This window comes from Gambusia affinis, linkage group LG06 (assembly GCF_019740435.1).
Source record: "Gambusia affinis linkage group LG06, SWU_Gaff_1.0, whole genome shotgun sequence".
NCBI lineage: Eukaryota > Metazoa > Chordata > Actinopteri > Cyprinodontiformes > Poeciliidae > Gambusia > Gambusia affinis.
In genome coordinates this window covers 27,514,532-27,538,672 of record NC_057873.1, presented here as the reverse complement: position 1 = coordinate 27,538,672, position 24,141 = coordinate 27,514,532, and the positions used below count along the sequence as shown (strand labels likewise).

The 24,141-nt window shown below is 39.6% G+C and overlaps 1 protein-coding gene across 2 annotated transcripts in view; it reads left to right on the top strand.

Moving 5' to 3' along the window:
• tada2a (transcriptional adaptor 2A) overlaps positions 1 to 24,141 on the top strand; it is a 43,226-nt gene that overhangs the window by 2,836 nt on the left and 16,249 nt on the right. Inside the window, exons 1-5 of one of the 2 annotated variants that reach the window (XM_044118538.1) lie at positions 19,744 to 19,884; positions 20,343 to 20,449; positions 22,035 to 22,094; positions 22,192 to 22,283; positions 22,797 to 22,954. In XM_044118538.1, coding sequence (XP_043974473.1) covers positions 19,860 to 19,884; positions 20,343 to 20,449; positions 22,035 to 22,094; positions 22,192 to 22,283; positions 22,797 to 22,954 — 442 coding nt within the window. In that variant the 5' untranslated portion in view covers positions 19,744 to 19,859. Of the gene's footprint in view, positions 1 to 19,743; positions 19,885 to 20,342; positions 20,450 to 22,034; positions 22,095 to 22,191; positions 22,284 to 22,796; positions 22,955 to 24,141 lie in introns of those variants that run through there. The other variant, XM_044118539.1, reaches the window with a different exon arrangement.

The window sequence follows — 24,141 nt, the reverse complement described above, 5'->3', positions numbered from 1 at the left end:
CAGGGCAGGTCGTGACCCTTAACCTCAGCTGGATACCTTTCCTCCCTGCTGGTGCTGCTGCGCGTCGGCTCCTCTAACTTTAGGAAAATGGCGTCGTCAGGGGAAACGGCCATGTGTCTTCCAGCTGTCTCCACCCAGAGACAATGATCCGTGCCTCATGATCGTCTGCTGTACAGCTGACAGGATTGATTTTCTGCTGGAAATCGACATCAGGTGTCAGACGTGGAGCAGATTTACGTCAAACAGCTCCCGTGACCTTCGACCTGTGCTGATGGATGCATTTAACCTCCGGATACAGACGGTCCTCATGTCCCTGTGGGTTGTGGCAAAATTTGATATGAGAAATGTGGCTCACCGCCCAGGGGGGTTTGTCCTGTGGGGCGACACCTCATTGTCTTCATGGTCAACCTTAGCCTTCAGTGTTATAGAAAAAAAACAACTGCTTTACAGAAATGATGAAAACATTTAAGAAAATACCGCCACAAACAGGAAGATGCATCTCATCTTTTCAGGCAATTTTTTTTCTTTTAATCTGTCCCCATAAAAAAAGTTTTCATGGATATATTTAAAGACAAAATTAAGAATTTAACTCTCCCTAAAGAAAATTCACACAAAGATATTTAACATCCAGTGTTAAAATGAGCTTTCAAGGAGGTTATTGTCATTTTAACCTGTCCTAAAAACTTGATGTGAAATTAAATAAGTTACTCTGGTCCTGTTGAAAGCCTAATGGCTTCAATAAAAAACTGGTGAACAAACAAGTGACATAGTTGATTAATACAAGTACCCAAAATCGCAAAATGAGTAATTACAGGAAGGGGAATGATGTAAAATGGACTTTTTTGGATTTATTTATGCTATAATGTTATTTCCTCATCAAAAACATACATGGAGTGCTTCATACGCGTTTGAGAAATCTTTGAATCTCTCTTGCAACCATTCAGGGGGTGCCTAAACGCTTGCTTTCACAAAGCTCGGCCTTTTCTGTGAAGCTCCTGCAGACTAGCTGGCAGTAATTGGCACACACTTGGTGGAACTGTGAGTCTACTCATTACTGGAAATACTTCTCAGTGCATCAATGGTAAGAACGGTTGCAAATGGCATAATGAGAAGCATTGTTGTGACAACTTCCTGAAGGCTCCGTCTCTTGAAGGAGCTTCTTAAAGAGACGGAGGCCCAATTTTCAAGTGTCGAATTGAGAAGTCCATTTTCTTTTATGTCATATTTGTCCCACATAATTTGCCCATATCTTATTTTCAGAATTTTAAAATTCAGTTTTCAGTTCCACCTGGAGGTTGTAATTTTTATTCTTCTTTTGTTATTTTTAACAAATTTTTGCTGATACGTTTATTTTTATTGCCAAGTTTCCTTGTAGATTTTCTCACTTTCTACAGCTTATATTTCAGTCAGTGTCACAGAAGTGACTGGCTAACTTATTTTGTTAGACTGGTTCTGAAATAGAAAATAAACAAAATGTGTATATGTTATGATTTTACAGGGAGTATTTTTTGCAGAAAAGAATGTGAAATAGTGTAAATCCATGAGGCAGAAAATGTTTTTCTTTGATTCTGATGTGAATCATCATATATAATTTAAGACTGTTGTGATAGAGATTTATGAACTATATCTACTGACATCATAAATAAATTTCTCCTCACTTTAAATAATGACTTAAAAGAGGCTGCGGTTCTGCTCAGAGACTCGGACATAAAAGCAGATTTTCTGCTTCTGCTCCTTTTGACGCCGACCTTAACAAGTTAGTGCTTAAATTGGGCCGTTAGTTTAAAAAAAGAACAGAAGTGATGAAAGTTAATAAAAGTTACAGTTGATCCAATCCGCTAATGTCATTGTTTTGGATATATCACATTTAATGAGTTCTTTACAAGTAAGTTTTTAACAGGAACCTGAAGCCGCCAAGTAGAGCCTTTCAGGCAGCAAAAATAAAACCACCCCGTTAACTTCACGCTTTTTCTGTTTTTCACGCTCCTGTCATCACTGTCCAGCGGTGAATAATTTAGGCCGGGCACAGTGTGGCGTGCGGTGAGGGAGTCATTGCTCTCCAGCTCCAACGCTGTGGCGTTGGTGAGAGTCGTAAGCTCGTCATGAATAAAACATCTCTGCGTCTGAGCCAGGAGAGGGCTTACGTTGCAGCAGTTTGCAGGCCAACTGGGTCTTCAATTGCGATAAGTTATTGCGATTTTATTTGACAGAAAGACTCGGGGGCTGGAGGGTCCATGATTGTGAAGTGGAGGTAAATGATAGACGGCTTTTATACGTTTTTTAGATGAAAATCTGAAAAGAGAGGCAATGCGGTTTGATTCAGATTCGCTGTTGATTCCTGTACAAACGTTCATCATTCTAAAGTCGTTCTTAAAGATCATCTTATTGATAAGCAATAATAACGTCACGTTCTAAATTTGATCTAAATTTGAGTTTGTTCTTGACTTTATTCCATTGTTGTCCAACTGGAGATTGACTGGCATGTTCAGGATGATGTACAGTAACTTCTAAATGTTAGATCTTAAACGTGTAAACATTTCTTTTTTGTTTTTCTTTCAATTATGACTTTGTTTTAGCCACTGTTGCTTGGTGCCAGATTTGTGGAGTACATGGAAAATAAAAGCTTTCTTTTCTACAGATGCTAAGGCTAGTTAGCATGGCAACCAAGGATGGGAGAAACAGTTTATCTACATGCTAGTTGTGGAGAAAATCAACGTTGTTTCTCCTTTTTGCAGATGGCTGTAGGACCACAGAGAGGAGCCAGAGGAGTTAATTTTCTTCCCAGATTATCTCATGTAATACAGTCAGAACATAGTGAAAATTTCAACAAATGTTTTTAAAAAACATGTTTGTAAAACATGTTTTGTCTTCATAAAACACTTCTTATAAAAGTTATCTGTCGCTGCTTTAAACTTCTGAAGAAGATTCTTGCTAACGTGTCTTATGTTTTCCTTGGACTTTATGAAATAATGTTGGTTCTCTAATGTCCTCTCAGGCCTCGTTTCCACTGACTAATGCAGACTTTGTCGGTGATTGGTCTGCTTCCATTTTAAAAGCGGCCCTTACAGCCGAACCGCACCATGGCTGTTCTATAGGGCTATCGGGTGGAGCTAATGATGTCCCATTGGGGGCCTTAAAGATGTCACTTCTTGTGACAAACACAAATTTGTTTTACTTGAGCAGCTTTTTGGGGAAAAAAAAATACTCTTAGGAGTGTTTTTGCTATTCTGTAATTTTTCTTTTCACTTGAGTAATTCGTACTGCTACTCTACCCAGGCTTATGTGAATCATTTTCATTTTGGTTTTTAAAATCCCCAAATAACTTTAGATTTTGGTGCGCGGTGAATCGGCTGTGTCGGACGTGCTGCTGGTGGTCCTGGCTGGCTCTGCTGGTGGTTCCAGTAACTGAACATGAGAATGAGCCGCTGTCAGCACTGGGATCATGTGTCGGTGTCAACAGACACAAAGGCTGCCTCTGAGTCTGTGGTGAGGACAGCAGGGAGAGGAGTGTGTTAAAAAGACCAACATTAGCTGCGATTCTAATACAAATGTGCACAAAACTTTGTCAATGTTCGGCTAACGTCAGAGAAACACAAATTTGCCATTAAAATTTCTTTTAAGTCAGGAACACACTTAAAAACATGTCAGTAAGTTTGTTCACAAAGTCAGTGATTAAAAAACATGCTGTGCTGCAATCCTCCAACTACTTCCTGTCATTTTCTTCATCTTTTCCACCAGTAGTAACATTCACCTGTTGACCATGTGGCTCATGTGCGAAATACACTAATGCTGCATTCAGACCGTATGCGATTTGAGTGGAATCTCACAGTGATAGATGCGCTGCGTGGCTGAAGCGTTTCAAGCATTTGACGATGGTCAAGCACGTCCGAAGCAGCAAATGCCAGAATTGGAGATTGTTGATGCCAAAGTGGGTCAGCAGATCGTCAATCCGAGGTCGTCAAAATGAGACCAGAGTAGCGCTGAAAGTAACCCTGTTCAGCATGCGGCTAGGTTTTAGAACTCACCAAACTCACAACAGCCCTGAATGATTTGGTGAATTCAAACACGGTGCAGAGGTGACCAGTGGTGACATTCTCTCCGCTCGGTAAATAAAGCCGAGACGCTTTCTCAATATTTCATCCGCCATTGAAACTGAAATAGGAAAAATAAAGTTTAGAGGCGCCTCCCAACACGTGTCGTTCCACTCTTTGCTCAGATGTAGCAGGTCTAGAGCGATTTTGAAGCTCGATGTTAAGCATCTGACTTTAGATGCGCAAGTGTCCAACCTGAGACACTGGATGCGTTCTTGATTTACGTTTGGTCTGAATGCAGCATAATTTTGATACAGCCGAGAACATTTTTATAGAAAACCGTGAATTTGTTTGAAATTGGCAAATTTATGTAATTCCAATTTGCTCAATTATATGGTCAATGGAAATTCAGCTTGTCACCTTTATTGTCTTGTTCCCCTGTTCCTTCCTACACTGAAGGGGGTCTACAAACACCAAAGCCGTCTGGAAATCCCAGTTTAACCAGAAAACTCTCAACCAGCCATTATGACAGTCAGTCAATTTACACTCTGAGTTTCCAGCTCTTCCCTCTCTGGTGCGCCGGGCAGCAGCCGTTCCCTGATTGTTCACTAAATGATTGTGTGAACCGGTGACTCTGGAGTCCATGTTTGTGTCACGGTGTGCTGAAGGAGATAAGCAGTGCTCTGAAGGAGTCGGTGAGCTCAGAGGGACCAGAAGAAAGTCCTCTGGATCATACAGGAAAGGGTGTAAAACGAGCCGCTGCACAAACAGGAAGTGGATGATGGATTGCAGCTTTTGTAGCAGAGGAAGGAGGGAATTGCTCGAGAGCCGGTCAATCGCTTCAGCACATGGCCGGGTTGTTAGAAAACTCTCAAGCAGGAAAAGAGACTTTTAAGGCCAATTGTAGGGGCATGTGGTGACTGGAGGTTTGTTTTCTTAACTGGTTGAACTTTTCAGTGTTTTTCTTCCTTAATTGCATTTTTATCACTCTAAGGATATCTAAATAAAATGTAGGTCTATGAAGCAATAATGCAATCCGTTATTTACTTACTTAACGGGAATTTTCAACATTTTTCTACATTGCAAATCAAATTAAGCAGTTGGGTTTTGTTTGATATTTTTGATTTATTTCTTTCTTTCTTTATTTTTTTTACAAAAATGTATAAATCGTAGGCACTTTTATATTGTGGAAACTTTAAAACACTTATGAAAAAGTAAAGTCTGAGGAAACTAGATGGTATCAAATAGTACTTGAAGAATTGATTTACTTTTAGTTATTAATCAATTACTAAACCAATTAATCCGATGAATCATTCCAGCTCTAATTGCGTTTTATAACTCAGATATAATACAACGATACAATCATTTATTCCTGAGTCGTTCTTACTTCTATAGTTTAAAACAGAAGAAATTTGTAATTATTTCCTTTTCTCACGCAAAACGATTTATTTGTGCAATTTTCTTTTTTAAACATACTGCAAAGTTATCAGAGCAACGAACACTTCAGCAGACGAAGAACAAGGCTCGCAATACATCATAAAGGTTATTGCATGTACAGTTTGTCTAAACCTTTAATACAGCGCACCATATGGTGAGGATTATGGGATAATAAGTATGGAGTTTCATGTCTTCGCTGTACATCAGATTAGAATGGATATAACCTGCAAAGCGTGCAGTAACGACATCTGACGTGTTATTAAAATGCCTTCAGAATCACTTTACAAACTATAGAAGAGGCTTGCATTTCTAAAATATCTTACGGTAGTCCTCTGGGTGGTCCCACCTGTGCTCTAGCACCAACAGGTGGAGACGCATTTTCTGATCTATTTTAAGCAAAAATCACCTGTTTGCAAGCGACAGTCGGGTAGAACAGCATTGACCCAAAACGATTTGCTGTAAAGTTTATTTTATGAAAGATTTTGTAAACTTAAAAAAAAAAAAATAGCAGTGAGAACTTTACTATCAGGAATGAAATGTTGCTTTCCATTCAACTTCATTATTTGTGTTTGTTTCCAGGAGACAAGTAAATGCAGTTCATGATAAATGTTCATAAGACTTCATGTTATCTTCAGAAAGTCCTGCTCTCTCTCAATCACCTGCAGCTTCAATAAACCTCATAAAAAAGTTACATTTTTCTTTTAAATTGCTTCCTCTGATAAGCGGCCAACTTGTATCGGCTGACTTTGAGTCTTTTTCTGCTCAATAAAAGTGTCACGAGTCGTTACTCCGACCTTTTAGCTCCATCAGTAACTGCTGAGATCATCCCCAGTGATCACATCACAACAACTGATTTTTCTTTCCATTCCAGATTTGTGTTTTGTTTAGAGGTTTTCCTCGTCTAATGTCTGAGGGATGAAGATGATATCCAGAACAAGTCAGTATTAATTCCACCAGTACAGAATAAGTCACAAAACTGCCCTGTTAGATGACCGGCGGTGTTATGTAACATATCATGTAACCTGGAGTGTTGCTTTGATTCTTTCATGCATGTTTGAGAAATCCTTTTATCTCCCGTGGCAACCATTCAGCTGTGAAAACATCTGGTTGGACCGAGGGCCGCCTACAAGGACGAAGCTCCTCCTCTGAGTCGCAGTTTCTGAGCTTCTGCCTCACAGAGCAGCCTTTCCCCACGACTCCCATTCTCAGCTCCTTCAGACTAGCCAGCAGCAATTAGCAAACACCTTTTGGGACTTTACATGCTGAGCTCATTAAGTCAGCTCAGCAGGTGTTAAAGGGTTATTTCAAGAATGATGTTGTGATGACTTCCTGAAGGCAGAGTTTCAGAAAGAGCAGGAGCTTCTTAAAGAAACAAAGACACAATTTCAAAGCGTTAAATTACCAAGTTTAAGTCACATTTGATATATATATCATTTTTACAACAACTGAAGGTAACATTTTTACTTGATTGTGCTATAAAGTGTCACTATGTGCCTGGTTGACACATAATACTTCTCCTTTAAAAGCCTCATTTGAAGCAACAACAACAACCCCGTTGACTGTGAAGTGAAAAATAGCTGATTCTTATGCAATGTATAGTTTTGCTATCATAACCTGTTGTGACCAAAGAAGCAGTTTACATCAAACAACACTGTGGTGCGACTGTGGCCCCTGCTACATCCTGCTACAGCGGGCAGCATTCATACTGACCGGGAGCCCGTGTATCACCGTGACGCCTCTGACACAGAGCATGATGTATGAGGACTCCTCTACAGTCTGTCTGCAATTAGCATCCTGGCTGCAGGAGATGAGACTCGGCTGCTCAGCCACGCTGCTGCTGCTGCTGGTTGTGGTTCTGGAGACCCTCAGGATGGACTCTGAGACACCAGGTGAACAGACGCACGCTTTCAATCAAGTCCAAAAGTATTCACACCCCCGTTGGAGCACTAATAATCTATGTAGAGAATATGTGGAAGGCCAAAGTAAAACAGAAACACATGCTAATGGCGATACCAAAAGAAATGTTTACATGAATAGTAAATATATATATATTGTATTTTAAAATTCAGAAAACAAACTTATTTGCTTATTTGTATTAATTCTGGGCTTTTAGGATTCATTTATTGTTTAATGCAGAAAGTATTAGATAACGCTGACAGCTGGATGCTGCGTTTCCCCCGTTTCATTTTGAACATTCACAATTGTACGTTGCATCAGAAATTGCAGTAATGAGTGGAGAAAAAAAATCCTAAAAGATGCCAGCAGTGGATTGTGTGGCAGTGTGAGTCATTCTGATCCCACACACACACAATCAAACGGGGGGGATCCTATTTTAATTTAAAATTGACCGTTATTTGTTGACCATGAACTTATTAACATACATTTTGTCATCTTCTAGATAAATAAAGGATTTTACAAAGATAAAAGACATAAAAAGAAGGAAACTTTTCTCAGAGCACCAAAAAAAGGTCCCACTGGTCGACTTGATGTCTTTCTTTATTGTCCTTGAGAGAAGCAGCAGATTTGTATTTTTCTGTGTTCTGAAGACCGTTCTCATATGGATTCATAGGTCAAAGGAATGTACTTTTAGAAATGTGATCCAGATGTCGACGGAATAATCTGTAGCAGCAGAAACAATGCTGAGCTGCAACACAAACTTTCTACACCCATTAAAGCCAAAACCAACTCTGTGAATGTTTTTTTTTTTCTTTCTCTTTTTTTTTTAGAAGTTGAAAAAAAAACCTGTCATCTGGTTTTGATCGTAAATAATTTCTAATAACTTCCCTTCTCCTCTGCCGACGGATCAAATTGTGGATCGTTCATAGAATAATGAAACTCCACTTCTTAAAAAAAAAACAAAAAACAATCATCTCAGCATCAGTTCTCCACCGTAAATCTGATCTCAAACTACTTAGTCGGGGAAAATACTCTCCATGTGGAAGTTGTGCTACGTTGCATCAGCCAAAAGGCTAAAAAAAAAAAAAGTTTATAACATCCAAAGAGGGGTCTGGGCAGGCTCCGATTTTTACGATCCCACAGACACAATCGTACTGGAACATGTGGTTTTGATGGGCTCACGTGCGAGGCCGAGGCCCGTCGAGGCTCCGGCGCGCAGCCATTACTCACTGAACTGCAGCAATGAGAACCACATGTCAGTTTTCCAGCCCAGGAAGCCGGGATCCCTGTCGTCCCTGGGCTCGGCCGAGTCCTCTTCCCGAGCAAGCAAACAATGGCTCGGTGTTTATTAAGCCTTCCCGAAACACGGCGCTTCTCCCGAATAAAAGTTTTCACACGGCATGAAAGGAAATGTGATGTGAGCTCCAGGGCTGTCTGGAACAGGCTCAAATAACAAGCAGAAATTATCATTAGAATGAAACACAAGCGTGTGGAGAGGAAAAAAACTTGTTTGATATGGTTGTGTTTACAATATTAGAAATCCAAATGTTTATATTATTGGTGGAAACTTTGTTTCTAAGAATTTGTGTACTAGTAGTTGTGCTAGATCAGCTAGTATAGCTGGGAGCTGATCTACCATGGTTGGTTAGCTGCTGACTAATCGTAGCATTTTGCCCTGATTTTTAACTTTATTTTATCTTTCTGACAAACTTAGAAGCCCTAATTACTGCGACGTCTTTAAAAACAGCCATTAATCTCCATATATGAACAAAATAAACTGTGTTTAGTTGTTCTGCTATTAAATTATTGAGTAAATAGACACATGATTTCAACAACAGTAGTATTTATTGTTTTTGTATTCTGTTATTCTTGTTATTCAACCGTCAGATTTCTGGAAAATGTTATTCTAGCCGTTCAGCTGAGTCTCAAAGGCGGAGCTAGATCCACCCAGGCGTTTTGGTCAGCTGAGCGGTTACCACGGGAGATTCAAGGATTTATCAAACACGCATAAAAGAATCAAAGCGATGCTCCAGATTTGTTTTTGAATAATAATAGGACGTGATGTGAAACAAAAAAAGGAGTTGATTTTATATAATACTTCCTCTTTATGCATTTTTCCATCTTTTCAATATTTTCCTTTATTTCGAAAGTAAAATGCAGACGGCCGAGTTTTGGAGAACTTTAGTTTCCTCACTTTATGTGGCGTGATAACAAATTTGATCAATTTTTCTTCAACATGTTTTGCAATTTAAAGCTATTGTGTGGTTTTGAACATGGCATTGTTGTTTTGAGCACAAGTGCCTGTGTGCTGAAGCTAAGAGAAAACGTTTTTCTTTTTTTCTGAAGCGCCATGAAGAAATTAAATAAAATTGGTCAATTATCCTTGCTTTATATTGTGTTATTAACTCTTTTCTTTTGGCTTCTCTTCCGTAACTCAGCTTGAGGAAACCGAGACTTTCATGTTTCCGGTTTTCCGGAAGCCTCCTGCTTCTGCTGCCGCCTGACATGGCACACCTTCCCACTGACCTTCCCACTGGGATGTACTTGTAAACGCGCTCTTGTTGCCCACGGCCCGGTCTGTGAAGTCTGAACTGTGTGTCATCTGTGTCACTCAGCTGTTTGCTGTCATCAACGCAGCGCTTGTGTGCTGCTCATGGCACACTTTGTGCGCTCAGTGCAGGACTCTTGCAGCCTGGAGGAGTCTGAATTTGATTTATTGGTCTTTAATACATCAATCCACCTATTCTGTCAACAGTTTAGAAAGCTCTTCATGGCTACTAAAGTCTGCAGGTATTTTAGATCCCCTTTAAAAACTTCTGATTCTAATAGTTTAAGCACAAGATAAACCTTAATGTGCATGAATATGTGGCACACAGGCCATTTTGATGGAATAGTCGAGGTAAATTGATACTGTTTTGTGTTTATTAATACTGTTTTGTGTTTCGTTGTGTGTGTTATTTACTAGTGGTGTCGCAGTTTGACGTGGTTGCGGAGGGGGGTCAATATCACTCCGCCGTTGCTAGGAAACGAAGGTTGTGGAACGGAAGTGGATGTGTTCTTTTTTTTCTGTTCTAACGGCTGATAAAAAAAACGATACCGCTAACGAAGTTACTTTGTAACAATCATTAAATTAAAATGTTGCGGACTCAATCCCCATCTCTCTTTTGATTGTTTGCCACCGTTACAAATACGCACAGTGGAAACCGTCTTGGCAGAAGCTAATATCTATTGTATTCCTAATCATCACTCTTTAGGTTGTAGCCAGCCATTGCTAAGGAGAAGAAACGGCACTTCTGGATTGGCTGCTTGTCAAGTGCCAACCAATTGCATGTCAGATAGTATTTCAGCTTCCCAAGTTGCATTTTCATTTAAAAATGTTAGATATGCTGTATGAAAAAGTCCGTATATTTTACATAAATAATTTGGAGTCTGGTTTTGTAACATAATCTGTGATCACTGGACCGCCAATAGGTGAGGGTCCACTTTTGTGCCAAATCAATTCGCACAGATAGAAAAAAAGAAAAAGAAAAGAAAATGATCTATTCATGTGAAGCAGACAGTTGCACATTCAAAGTCACTCAGAGTCAGTAAGAAAAATCTCCCCTTTTCCACATATGATTTGTCCTTCTGTTCTTGAAAGTTAGACCGAATCGTTGATGTCAGCAACTCGGCGGCGGTTTTGTAGCTCAAAGGAAAAGTGGATGGAAGTAGTTAAAAATCTCACTTCTCTGACATGATCCATTTCACAGCAGTTCTTGCAAACCAGATTGAAGGTTCTGGTGCACAGCAACAATTGCATACAAAAATGGATTTACAACATAATTGAGGTTTGGAAAGTGGCTAAAGTGATTTCACACTGGGTTCCTATCCGTCTGTCCGTCTGTTTGACCTTCTCCAGTTCTTTGTAGATTTCTCCTCGATTGAAATGGCTGCTGTCAATTTCAGAGTAAAATTTTGTCTTTACACTTTAAAAGTTAAAGAGAAACTCCTGACTCAGATGGATTGAAGTTGAATAGAAGAGAAACATCCTTTAATTGTCCCAACGTGGGGAAATTTCTGCAGTGACTCACACAAACAGAGAATATAAATATATCCATAAACAACAGAATAAAAACATAAATAACATACTGTACAGAAAGGGCAACATTTCAACATAAATACTGTGTAGTTTTAAAAAATATATTGTACTCCAGTTTTGTGGGATGTACAACTGAGTTAGTTAACTAATTTAATTCAAACTTTATTAAAGACAGTATCCTGGTTAATAGTAGAGATTAAAAAAAAAATTTAGAAAAAGGGAGAAAATAAAATCTACCATCCTGTCATTGGTTTCCTCTTTCCCTCCAGCCCGGCCACTCAGTGCCGTGGTTCCACCCCGATTGAGGCCGGTGTGGAAGTGTGTCTCTTTATCTCGCCTTTCCATTCCTCCTCCTCCCTGGCAGCCACTTAACGCTCCTCCTCGGCGTTACTCTCACTCCTAAAGAGCAGCAGGTGACATCCAGGAATACTTTCGCCTCGTTGACAGGCCGCATGGCATACCGCTGGAAGACGACGCCACACATTCCCGGCCACCTGGCAATGAGGTCAGGGGGATAATGTTCTCGCCGGGGCCGACGGCTCCAGACCTCCGGGCCGTTTCTGCTCCAGCTGCGGCCTTTTATGAAATCGTTCTCCCTGACCTCTCGCTGTTGTTTCTGCCCATTCTCCTAAGCGCCAGCGCCAACAATACATCAGTGCAGGTCCTCATTCTTCCTGTATATAATTCCAGTGAGAGTTTTGTGTTGCATCCACATTACTGAGACCCAGGTTGCTTTAGCAGGCAGCTGCTAAAGCAACAGGGCCGTGCTGTGAGAGCCGTCAAGGCCTCCGTGGCTGATGCGTTGTGGCAGTGTTGTGGTGGATCCGCTCTGCCGTGAGAGGAAACACGGGAAACACGGAGCTTCACAGGGAGGAATCTCTCTTAACATCCACAGCTCAGCCTCAGTGGGGATTCTCCTTCGTACGTATTTCCTCCACTCACCTGGTTTCCCATTCCTGCAGGTTTCTGTTTCCGAGCAGAGATATAAAAAAAAAAGAAAAAGAAAAGAAAAGTAAAGAGAAGAAAAGATGCCTGTTAGAACTGTTTTAAAGGGCCGGTGTTTTGTGTTTTCCAGGCCCATAGAATCATTTATAGCACAATCAAGTTTCCTCCAGTTATCAGAAAAATGTTGTACATGTCAAATATGACTTAAAAGAAATGTTACTTTGTAATTTAATTCCGTGAAATTGTGCCTCTGTCTCTTTAAGAAGCACTTTTTGAAACTCTGCCTTGTATAATGATGTCAGCAGATGTGCAGTTCCATCAGGAGTTTGCTAATTGCTGCTGGCTAGTCTGGAGGAGCTGAATGGAGAAGGGCTGCTCTGCTTGTAAGTTGCATCTCTTAGGAGCAGCTGTGCCTCGAAGGCGGAGCTAGGTCCACCCGGACGTTTAGCTCTGTTTGAACGGTTGCCATGGAAGATTAAAGAATTTCTCAAGTATGCCTGAAAAAATCTAGTAAACTGAATTGAAACTGTTTTGAATTTAGCTTTAACACTTAATAATGTGATGTTGTGGTTATACAGCAGAGAGAGAACCACTGTGTGTCTGAATGGTTTCTGTAAGAAAGAGGATGGAGACATAACAAAACGCTGGGATTTGATAAGAAAGTGCATTTTCTTCCTTACAGCTCTCTGGTTAGGTTTGTTTGACAATCCCGTGGGAGCGTCACGGCTTTACTTTGGACAAAGAGCACTTGTTTTCATAAGCAAACAAAAAATCTGAGCTTTTTTGATAGTAAAGTCTACCACTATACCCCCCCAGTCCAGCTCTAACAAGCTGACTACCACAAAAGACAGCAGAGATAGTACACTAAGTACTTTCTGCTGTGTTTATTTTTGGGTTTTATCCCATTTATTCCACAATCTTAGGGTTTTCTTCATGCTAGAGCTTCAGATTGCCATATAATAGCCAACTTCACATAACAAGACTAAGATGAATCATCTAAATTTTAATAATTGGCCCTGAAATTAAATAAAACTGTTACCAGCTGGCATGTTGCTAAATCAGTAAGAAATAACAGAATGTTGTGCTGCGCTCCAGATCCCAGTCAACAAAAGTTAACTGGAACACACTGAAGTCGAATTTCCCCCTGGTCCAACTAACAAGTGAAAATTAGCCTGTGGCTAGAAAACCTTCGTACAAACAACGGTGACTTTGTGTTTGTAGATAACCTTGTTTACTGCGCTTCAATTCAAGTTTCCAAACTCAAACTGAATTGGAAACTGGGAGAAACTCCGACTTCTTCTTCTTGTGTTATGTATTGGCGGTTGGCAAGCAACTTTGCCACCAAATAGAAACTTCTAGTATGTCAGTTATGACTTTTTTTTGTTTTATTGAATATTAAAACATTTGCAACGACCCTCCACCCAACTAAGGACATGTAAGGTTCACTTCGTGTTTCAATATGGCGGCTCGCCACGTCTTACTGTGGCGCAACATGTTTATTTTACAAGGCACACGACACGAGTCTAAAATCACTGTGACAAAGTGACTGCCACTATAACCTGAACAAACTGAAAACTTATGGTGTTTGCTTATGGAAAGTAAAGATTTACACATGTTGTTTGTAACAGGTACTGCTAACAAAGTTTACGGGCGTCGCCTCGTTGAAATCCCGACTTCTTCACGGTTAACTTCCTTGGGGTCAAGCCCAGCTCCGAGTGCATTGTGGGTAATGTAGGCAGTAACTACATTGCGCACAATGTAGCGTTAAAATAGTTCAGCAACAATCTCAGGTTCTGCTGCGGTGATGCCTTATCACTGTTGCTGGTCTGAAAATGTTTCTTGAACTGCTTCTTTTAACTTGCGCCGGCTGTGCTTTTTAAATTCCTGTGGGCTGTCCTGAAGGCCGACACATGCTTTCCCACTGAGCCTCTGTGCTGCTGCGTTGCTCTACATGGGAAAAACCTTACATTCCACACCCACTTGTTGACCTTCATGAACTCGAACTGCGCTGATTCTTCAGCGTTACCTCAGCCGTGGGGATGAGGATGTCCACATGAGCTCACAGGGAGGAGAACCCTACAGGGGGAACCTTTAAGCAATGGTGGCTCCCCAGGATTTGCTCTGGTTTCAATATATTAACTTACTGTTCCTCACTGTGGATAGTGGAGCGTTCTTCAAGATGTTTATTTCAAGATTAGATGTGTAATGATTCTCCGAAGTCAGGAAAAACACAACTGTTTATGCTTGCCCTCTGTAAATCCAGCTGTCATAATCTCAGTTGTGGGCTGTAATATTTAATAGGAGCTCGAAACTCCACACACATAATAACCCAAACAAACAAGTTTTCTAGGAGGTATTTTTTTAAAAACCAAATGTGATCTATTTATTTATTTTTGTACTTTTATTGTCTGCTTATTTCCACACAAACTTGTGGTTGGCAGCATGAGACATGAAGAACAAGATTCGTAGAGCAAGGATTGGCAGAAAATATTTCACCAACAGTGTGTATGAAGAGTGTAAGTGAAAAGATGACCAGATTTACTGCTTGGTTTATGTTTGGCTCATTACCCAAACACGATTATTTGTAGAAATCTTTTACCACTTGAGGTCAAAGCCGACCTTCTTACAGTGATAAGTCTTTTTCTTGTCTACATAACTACAGCACTCCACGCCAAAGCACTGCATGTCAAATGAATCTCAGACTAAACTGGATTACACTAAATGTGTTTTGAGTTTCGATGTCAGGGAAGGGAAGAAAAATCCAAGCTTTTGGTAATGTCCACAAAAATATTGATTCAGTCGACCCTTCTTTCCCAATTCAAAGCTGATGTTGTTTTGCTGTTTTATGAACCTTTTTTTTAAATCAAGTTCTAAAAGAAGGAAGGAAAATAGTAAAGTTAAGTCAGTTTATGTAAATGTTCTTAGCATTAAGTAGATCTACCTTTTAGGCAGTTTGACTCTGGTGAAACATTTTAGGAATCCTTTCACAGCTTTCTTAGAAAAGCGGGAGTTAGCTGGAAGCTCGGTACGGTTTTGCTGATAGACCTGCTGAAACCGAGTTAGGTTTGTAGGCTGCTTTTCCTGCCAACCGTTTTCAGATCCACCCAGGTTTTGGTTGGCGACTGAGATTTAAATTTTATGACTATAAAACTGTAATGTGGCTTTTTTAAAAATGTTTATATGCCTTCTTCGATTCTGAGCGGCGTTTCAGTCGGCATCTTGTGAAAGGTCTTTGGAGTTTGTTTTAGCGCTGATGTCATATCGATCCTATTTCAAACTCTGTGGCGTGATGCTCACACATTGCCATGCTGTTCATGTTTGCTAGAATAATCAGAAGCTCACAAAACCATATTATCATCTTTATGGATTACAAAATTGTTTGCAGGTGTAAAACAAAGTGTGACAGAGCTTTAAGAAACCTCTTTGTTTCCTTCTTTCTTTGTCTTTCTTTCTCTCCTCCTATGCCGACAAAAGGGTGACGATCAACAAAAAATTATATCTAATGAAAATAAACAATATGTGAGATTTAAATGTTTTTATGACTAAATATTTCCCCCAGTTCATCCAGCACAGTAAAGGTTCAACAGAAATATCCTTACTGACTACATGGTTTGTTTGTGAGTGCAAAATCAGACATAGGCTGCGACAAGCAAGACGTGAAACAGGGTTCAAATTGGCAAAATGGCTAATTCGACCTGGAGCCTTTTTAATTACTTCTGCCTCTTAAAAGTACTCAGCGCCACAATAAAAACCAACAGTGGAAACTGGCACATTCCCAAATATAAACAATAAATTTCTTCATAGAACATTAAATTATAAAACAAAAAATCATACTCGTTGGATGCGTTTATGTTTTGGACGTGTTCAAATGTGCAGTAAAGCACAAATAAAACCCCCAGGAGATACATAACGATCTTAACGAGTCACCCAGAAAGAAAAGGTCATTTCTTTTAAGCAACTCTGCTAATCAGTTACAGACGGAGTTAGTTTTCTTTTTAAAAGAAATCTCAGTCTGAAAATGTAATTTAAGAAAGTACAGAGTTAACATAAAAAACCCCCCAAAAAAACAACAACACACTTTTAGGTCATGGCGATAAAAGCAAGCACTGCAGATTTTCTGAGATGGAGTTCGTGGATCATCAGTAATATGAAGTGGCATATTTTATTGAAAGCTACAGTTTGACATGTTTTTTTTTTTTTTTTTTAACTCCTCGCCTCCAAGGCGTGTGCCAGATGCCCTTTTCTTTCTCTAGGGAGTCCCTCTGATTCAAACCCCGGCAGCTGGGGAGTGCTTTGAGGCAGAGGAGTGGCCAGACACCAGGGGAGTTTTTAAAGATGTGACAGGGTGGGGGCCGGTCTTTTTTTGATTCGCCTCCACCTAATCTGGCACACGCCTGTAACAGAGAAAGCCCTCGCCTGTCAGCCTTTGAAGCGAATTAGCAGCGTGAGGGCCTTTCTGTAGGTGTGAGGGACAGAGGAAGAAGGGGGGGCTGGAGAGACAGCAGGTTGTTTGCTCAGGCGACGACAACGATGATGATGATGATGCTGTGGTGGAGAGAACTTGAACGTTTTCTTTGTTAATGTGGGTAATGGAGTCTTCCTTGCATTGCCAGCCAAGATGTGATTTGATGCGGTTTGCTTCCACATATGCTGACTTGGGCGTTTTAGACTGGCTGCAGCTGAGAGTATTGCTTTGTCAAATTTATCGAATGAATAGAAGGAGTTAAAATCTCACCTTTTTTTCCCCCCTAAATAATGATCTCTTTTGCAGCAATACTTACAAACTGGATTGAGAGCTACGATGCTCAGCAACATTTGTGAATCATACAATGGCTTCACAATCTGACTGAATGTCTGGAAAATAACTGGTCTACACCAAATACTGTGATAAACACACTGGGTTGAGAAGTTTATAAAATTCAGTTTCAAAACTCCATCCAGAAAACTGCAAAACAGCTGAAACACTGAGTTCCTTTGACTCAAGACTAAATAACCACCCGGTTAGAGTTGCCCATGAACCACAAGGAATGAAACATTGACCAACATGTTTGATGATGACGCTCATCAAAATGTAAAGTTTGTTCAATTGTTGATGGTGTTTTCTTTAAAACTTTGCAATTTTTGTGTTTGAACCACCTTGCTCCTGAAATGTGCTATGCAAATAAATGTCATCCATCCATATTTAGCTCAGACAATGGGTCCATGAAGACACCAGTGTCCTCATAGTGGTTAAAGCTACAGTCGGTAACTTTTATAATAATATGTTTCTCACTGAGACAGATGATCTGTGAAAAAATTGCATCCCCGTGCCTCCCATAAAAGCACATGCTATTTTTTTATTGTTTTGTTTTAGATCTTTTCTCATCAACAGGTCGGTAACGTCACTGAATAAAGAAGGGTTTTCACAGAAATGTGCTCATGTTCAGTTCAGACATCTTTATTTTCAGCATTTAGCACTTTAGGAAATTCTCTTAAAACTAGAGACAAGACTGAAAACCAACAATGGATGGCTTTGATCTCCTTCTACCCAAAATACAGGGACCTTATATAGTTGAAAAGCCTGTAATGGTCTGAGGGGACAAAAATGTTTTTCTATTCAAGGCAGTTCAGCCTATTGTTGGCCCTCAACCTTAAACCAATGGTATAGTCCAAATGACAGAACGAAATGGTTGGTTTGGGTCGTCCTTGAAGAACAAAAGACTTTGTGAGAGAGTAAACAGGGATAGACTGGCTTCATTTGGTTAAGCTACAAACTGCCACATAGAAAGGAGAAGTTCCCTTTCAAAGACACACAAATTGTAACGCTCCCACAGGATTGTCAAACAAACCGTTTCAACAGCGAGCTGGAAATAACACAGAGGGGAAGTACAACCGTCTCTTTATCGTGCTCCATTCTGTTGCGTTGAACAGCCACTTTGTTATTACTCATGTATCTGCGGCGCTTCGGGCCCCTCCGCTCTCAGTGAGTCTCTCCCTCGAGGTCCGCTGTCGACCCAGAGCGTCGGGAGACGGGACGCACTCTTTACTGGGGCTGAACACGCTTGTCACTGCGGATTGTCCTCACAGCGAGCAGGAGGACATTCATTTAACCTAACAAGCACTTCCAAGTTCATGCAAAACTTTTCATTTCTCTAGGCTTAAGGCTAATACTGTGTGTATTTGCTCTTACTTAGCTAACAAAGCAAAAAATAAAAAAATAAAAAATAGAAAACTAACATTCAGTTGTCAGATAAACCCACTTGTAGACCATAAGTGCTGGGACCAGAAGCAAAGCTGCAGTTCTAGGCGTCAACTTTTAGAGGTATTCATTTTTGCTGGATCCCCTTTTGTGCAGACAGAGGGAGTGCTTGAGCTGCTGCTGGAGTTCTGGTTTGATTCGGGGGCCAGAACTGGAGAGATCCTGTGGAAAATATCTAGAACAGGATATTTATTACTTTCTTCTATTAAACGGTGGTGTGTTCAAGCCATTCTCAGGCCTGGAAGAGGACTACTGAGGACTAAATACAGTATGGGGGCGATTTGGGGTGAACTGTAATATCCATCTCACGTATTTCCACTCCTCAGCTTAACCAACCAGCCAACACACATACACACACACACGCACACACACACACACACACACACACACACACACACACACACACACACACACACACACACACACACACACACACACACACACACACACACACACGCACGCACAAACACAAGGCTCAAGAGGTAGCCTGTGCTGAGAGTGAAAACAAAGGCTTGCAAAGCATTGGCATTTTTCATATGTAAGACACTGGAGCAAGAGCGACGCCTGGTGCCAAAAAGGGGAAATTTACCTTTTCCTTTTGTCCTGAATGTAAAAAGTGCTTAAATGAAGCGAATGCGTGTTTGTATACATATGTTTATGTATGTAATGAGTAATGTACTCATCATAACATTTGATTTACTATGTAAAGATTATGTCACCAGCGAAACAAAATAAGCTATTTTCAAATTCTGGTATCTTAAAATCTAAAATGAAAATAAGTAAATAAATAAATAAATAAATAAAAATACAATCACAAAATAACAAATTCGGGCACAAGAAACAGTTTTCCATATATACATATATATATATTCTTCAACATAAACTAATAAACCCATTACTTATAGTAGGCAATTTATATGTGACGTGAGCTGTAAGCAAAAAATTTACATTTAAAACAGTTTCGTTAATTACAAGTTTAGGATTTGTTTCCTTTTATATATGCCTCTAAAGGTACTGCGCAAGCATAAACATAATATTTTATACACTCAACGATGTCCATTCGATCTACATGTTAAAAATATTCTTAAAATCTTGGGACTCGTGTATCCCACATTCTGCGCATCCAATCATATGCACTCGATTAGCTTTGACTTGAGCTTCGAGAAATAGATCAATCCTGAACCTCAATTCGGGGTTTTGTTTTTATTTTTTTCTCTCCAAAAATCATACTAAAATGGACTGTCTAGCATCGTTTACAAGTAAGTGTCTGTAAAAACACATAGACAACCAATTAAATTCAGCAGCTGTTCCTCCAGTGTTTGCGTGTTTTTGATATTTTTTCCAAGCCGTCGCTCTATGTTGTTAGCCAAGCTAACTTTAGCATTCACAGATAAAGAAAGCGCATTAAATGTTTCATTCAAAACCTTAAAATATGAAAGCATACATTTTGGTATTGCTGAAGATGTTCGACCAGTTAAGCAGCGATAAAGACGCAAACCTGAAGCTAATTATAAGGAACTAAATGCAAACATTAGCTAGCTTTAAATTTGCAGCCAAATGTTATTTTATAGCCTAAATTAAATCCCTTTGTAATTCTGACTGACTAGAGAATATTTATTTAATGAATATATTTTATATGTACTCGTGTTTTGCAGTCTATAATTAGTAAGTAAACCGTAACTATGATATTGCAATCATAACGCCTGTAATATTGCAGATGATCCCTTTGACAAGCCGCCCTGCAGAGGATGCTCTTCATATCTAACTGAGCCTTACATCAAGTGTGCACAATGTGGACCAGCTCCGTTTCTGCTCTGCCTCCAGGTGAGTGGATAACAAACATGTGGCTCATCAGCAGACCTCTGACTGACCCCAGTAATAGGAAATGGTTCTATTTATCTTATGCTTGTTTTGTTTTTGTTTTTTTGTTTATTTTAACTTTCCTGCACTAGATTTTGTTCGAGTTTGGTGTTGATTGCTAAAATTAACTTGTGTGTTATGCATGAAAGAGATAAGCACGTTGTTGGCTCCTCAGCACTCCTAAAATATCTCTGGACTGAGATAAAGTTTCGGGAATGGGGGTCTGCAGCCTGTGGCTCCAGAAGTGGCTCTTTAATAACTTTCAATCATCTAATGTAGAAATGGACGACAGCTTTGGGGTAAAAATGAGGAGAATGTTTCTTTTCTTTCTTTCTTCTTTTTTTTTTTTTGCATCAGTGTCAGTTTTCATCTCTTAGCACATGCACATCCTGTGGATGAACACATCTTGGGAAGAACATAACAGTTTCATTTGGCCTGTTTTTAAAGATATAATTTCTACTTTATTCTCAATATTTTGACTTTTATCACAAAACAAAATTTTGACTTTTTTTTTAACATTTCAACTTTATCCTAAATCCTTTTTATATAGCAAGACTAGCATCTTGCTAAGAGCAATTTACGTATGTTTATATTTGTATATAATCTTGACTCATGCAGTTATTATATTAGATCATAATCGATACAGTCCTCTACAAATATTTGTCTAGTTTCGGTGTTGAATGGTTCCAGGTATTAGTCAGTCCCTCCAGGATTTTTCAAAGTTTTCTTGAGATTGTTGCAGGCTATAGTTAAGGATTTTTGTGGCGCCTTCTTTGAAAGGTTTCAGTCATAACAGGGTCTTACAAAAAAGTTTAAATTGCTGCACATACCCTCCCCCAAAAAAGGCAAGATTTTAACCTATTTAAGGTGCAAGAACTTTCTTGAAATAGTATCCTCATACAAATCAAATCATGCCCCAAAGGATTTGTCAAAATTTAAATAAAGAATTCCGTATTAATCATTCTCTCTAACGTGAAATGTTTACATTACGAGCAAATCCTACAGGACATCTCAACAGAAAAAAGGAAAATATCATCAAGCGTCACCCTTGATTTTGTCTTCCAGGTTTGGCAAGATAAAATCCCGTCATAATTCCCAAGTATTGGTCAAAATTCAGCCGAGTTGCAGTGATTGGTCAGAAAAGAAGGGAATACAAAAACGTTGAGGTGATGGGTCAGAGATGACTGGTAAAAATTTCAAGTCTGTGTAAAATATGTGAATGACGAGTGAATTTGCGTTACTGTTTATGATCGCAGTGACCTGGAAGTCCTCCGCCATTTTGACTGTCCGACGGTCTTAAGAGATGGGGTCATTTGGGCCCCGCAATTTTTGTGCAGAGTCACACTGACCCTGCGTACGCCATTATGAGTTTTGTTGTTGTTGTTGTTGCTGGAACTGACTGTCTGACGGGACAACCTGTCGGCTTCCCCCTGGTCGCATTGGAGGGTTAAAAGCTTCAGAACAGGAGAATCTTTTCCTGGTTTTAAAAGTCTTTTCAGTAGGAAGTCAGAGTGACTTCAGTCAGTCTAACCATGTGGATCTCTTTCAGTGTTTCACCAGGGGATTCGAGTACAAAAAACATCAGAGTGATCACAAATATGAAATCATGGTGAGGAGTTTTCTTTTATTTCACCATGTTGCAAACCTGCAACCCCCCCACACACACAGTCCTGTCAGATGTGTTACTCTACTTCCCCACCCTGCAGACATCGGACTTCCCGGTTCTGGAGCCGGGCTGGACGGCGCAGGAGGAGATGGCGCTGCTGGAGGCGGTCATGGACTGCGGCTTCGGGAACTGGTGGGCACTTCCTCACTGTGATTTGAGAAGGCTGTCTGTCTGCCTGATTGTTTTCCCTCTGCCCCACTCTCTGGTGTCATTTATTTAAGGTTTCAAGGTTTGTTTCTGGGTTTCACGGCCTCAGGGTTGAAGCTCTTCATCACACCGCTGCCATTGGCTCTCAGGTTAAATATTAAATGTTTGTGTCGTAGCTCAGAGCGCAACACGTAACTTCCGGGGGAGACGTGAACACTCTCTGCTGAATGAGTTCAGTTTGTGATGCTTTAATGAGTTTGATGTTTTGGTCTGTGAGGAAATTTTCTCCCACCACAGGTTGTTCTGTCACTTATTGTTTCCAGCTAGAAAACAATAGCTTCCATCCATTTGTTTGTCTACTCATCCACTCAACACAGTATTTGCGCTCTGTTTCCTAAACCCATCAACCCGGTGTAACCCGTTCATAGATCTGGACGAAGCGTCCTCGGCGGAGCCAAAGGATGAATCTTCGTGTTTGTGTTTTTCTCGCCTCTCCAGGCAGGACGTAGCATATCAGATGCGCACCAAAACCAAAGAAGAATGCGAGAGCCACTACATGAAGAATTTCATCAATAACCCGCTCTTCTCCTCCACCTTGCTCAGCCTGCGGAAAGCAAAAGACTCTTGCTATGCGGACGGAGCCATTCCTTTCAAACGTAAGCCGTTTCCATGTTTTATCTCTTTCATTTTCTCTCACAACGGAACACAAAACCCTTCAAAAGAGACACGATAGGCCGGTTGTTTCCTTAATTTTCTTTTAAAATCATGGTTAGTGAGATTAGTCAGACACGGTGTTTCAAGGTAGCTTTATAAATGATGGGAGTTAATAAAACGTGATGATTTTCTAAGTGAAGTGTGGAAAATGTTTTTCAATTCTAGACTTTATCTTCTGTCATATATAAGATTCAAAACTAATTTATAGAGAAGCATGCTTTTAACTTTCATTTACATTTAAATAAAAAGCTTTACTTGACTTTTGCTACACGTATTTTTAAATTTTTAATCAGAATTATTGATCATTAAACTCCCTGTGGTTCTTATTCTTGATCTCCTCTTTCTTCTTCTAGCAAATAATATAAAGATTTCATGGATCGCACTCTATTCCTTAAACAATCTGTATTTATTGTAGGTTATTCCAGTTTATATTTTGTAAGACTATATTATACAAGTTTCCATGCAGAGGCGATGTGCTACAAATGCCAAAAAAAGCTTTTAAATTGCACTGGAAGAGAAACCGATCGTTTGTTGAAAAGTCAAACATATAAAAAGTAAAACACAAACGTTTACTATTTGACCTACCGATTGAAACTGAATGATTGATGCATCTCTACAAACTACAGCTAATTTCTTTTGTAAAACCATGTAAAATCCCCATGGCTTCATTTGAAAAAATGTTTTTGTGGATAAAAGTCAGACGTCCTTGTATTTTTGTTTTGTTTGTTTTTTTCCATTGAATTTTTACTTGAAACTTTGATTGAAATTGAGCAATGCTTTTACAATAAAAAAAAATGCTTCGTTGGAAAGTTGGATAATATCAATTATGAGTATTCAGAAAATCCAAAATAAAATTTATAATGAAACTAATAACAGAAATTAGTAATATTAATAAACTATGAACATAAGATTAGGCCTAAAATCTCCGTCTGCCACACCTTTTCTATTAATTTTTTTGTGCTTAAGGCGACTAGCTGATCAAATTTTGTAACATTTTTGGCCCCTGGGATGAAAATTATTTAGTTTATTGGTGCCCTATCAACTAAAGAAAACTTTGTTTGCTGATACAGTATTTTAGCAAATAACAGTATATTAATAGGTAGTGCTATACATAAATGGGGGCGAACTG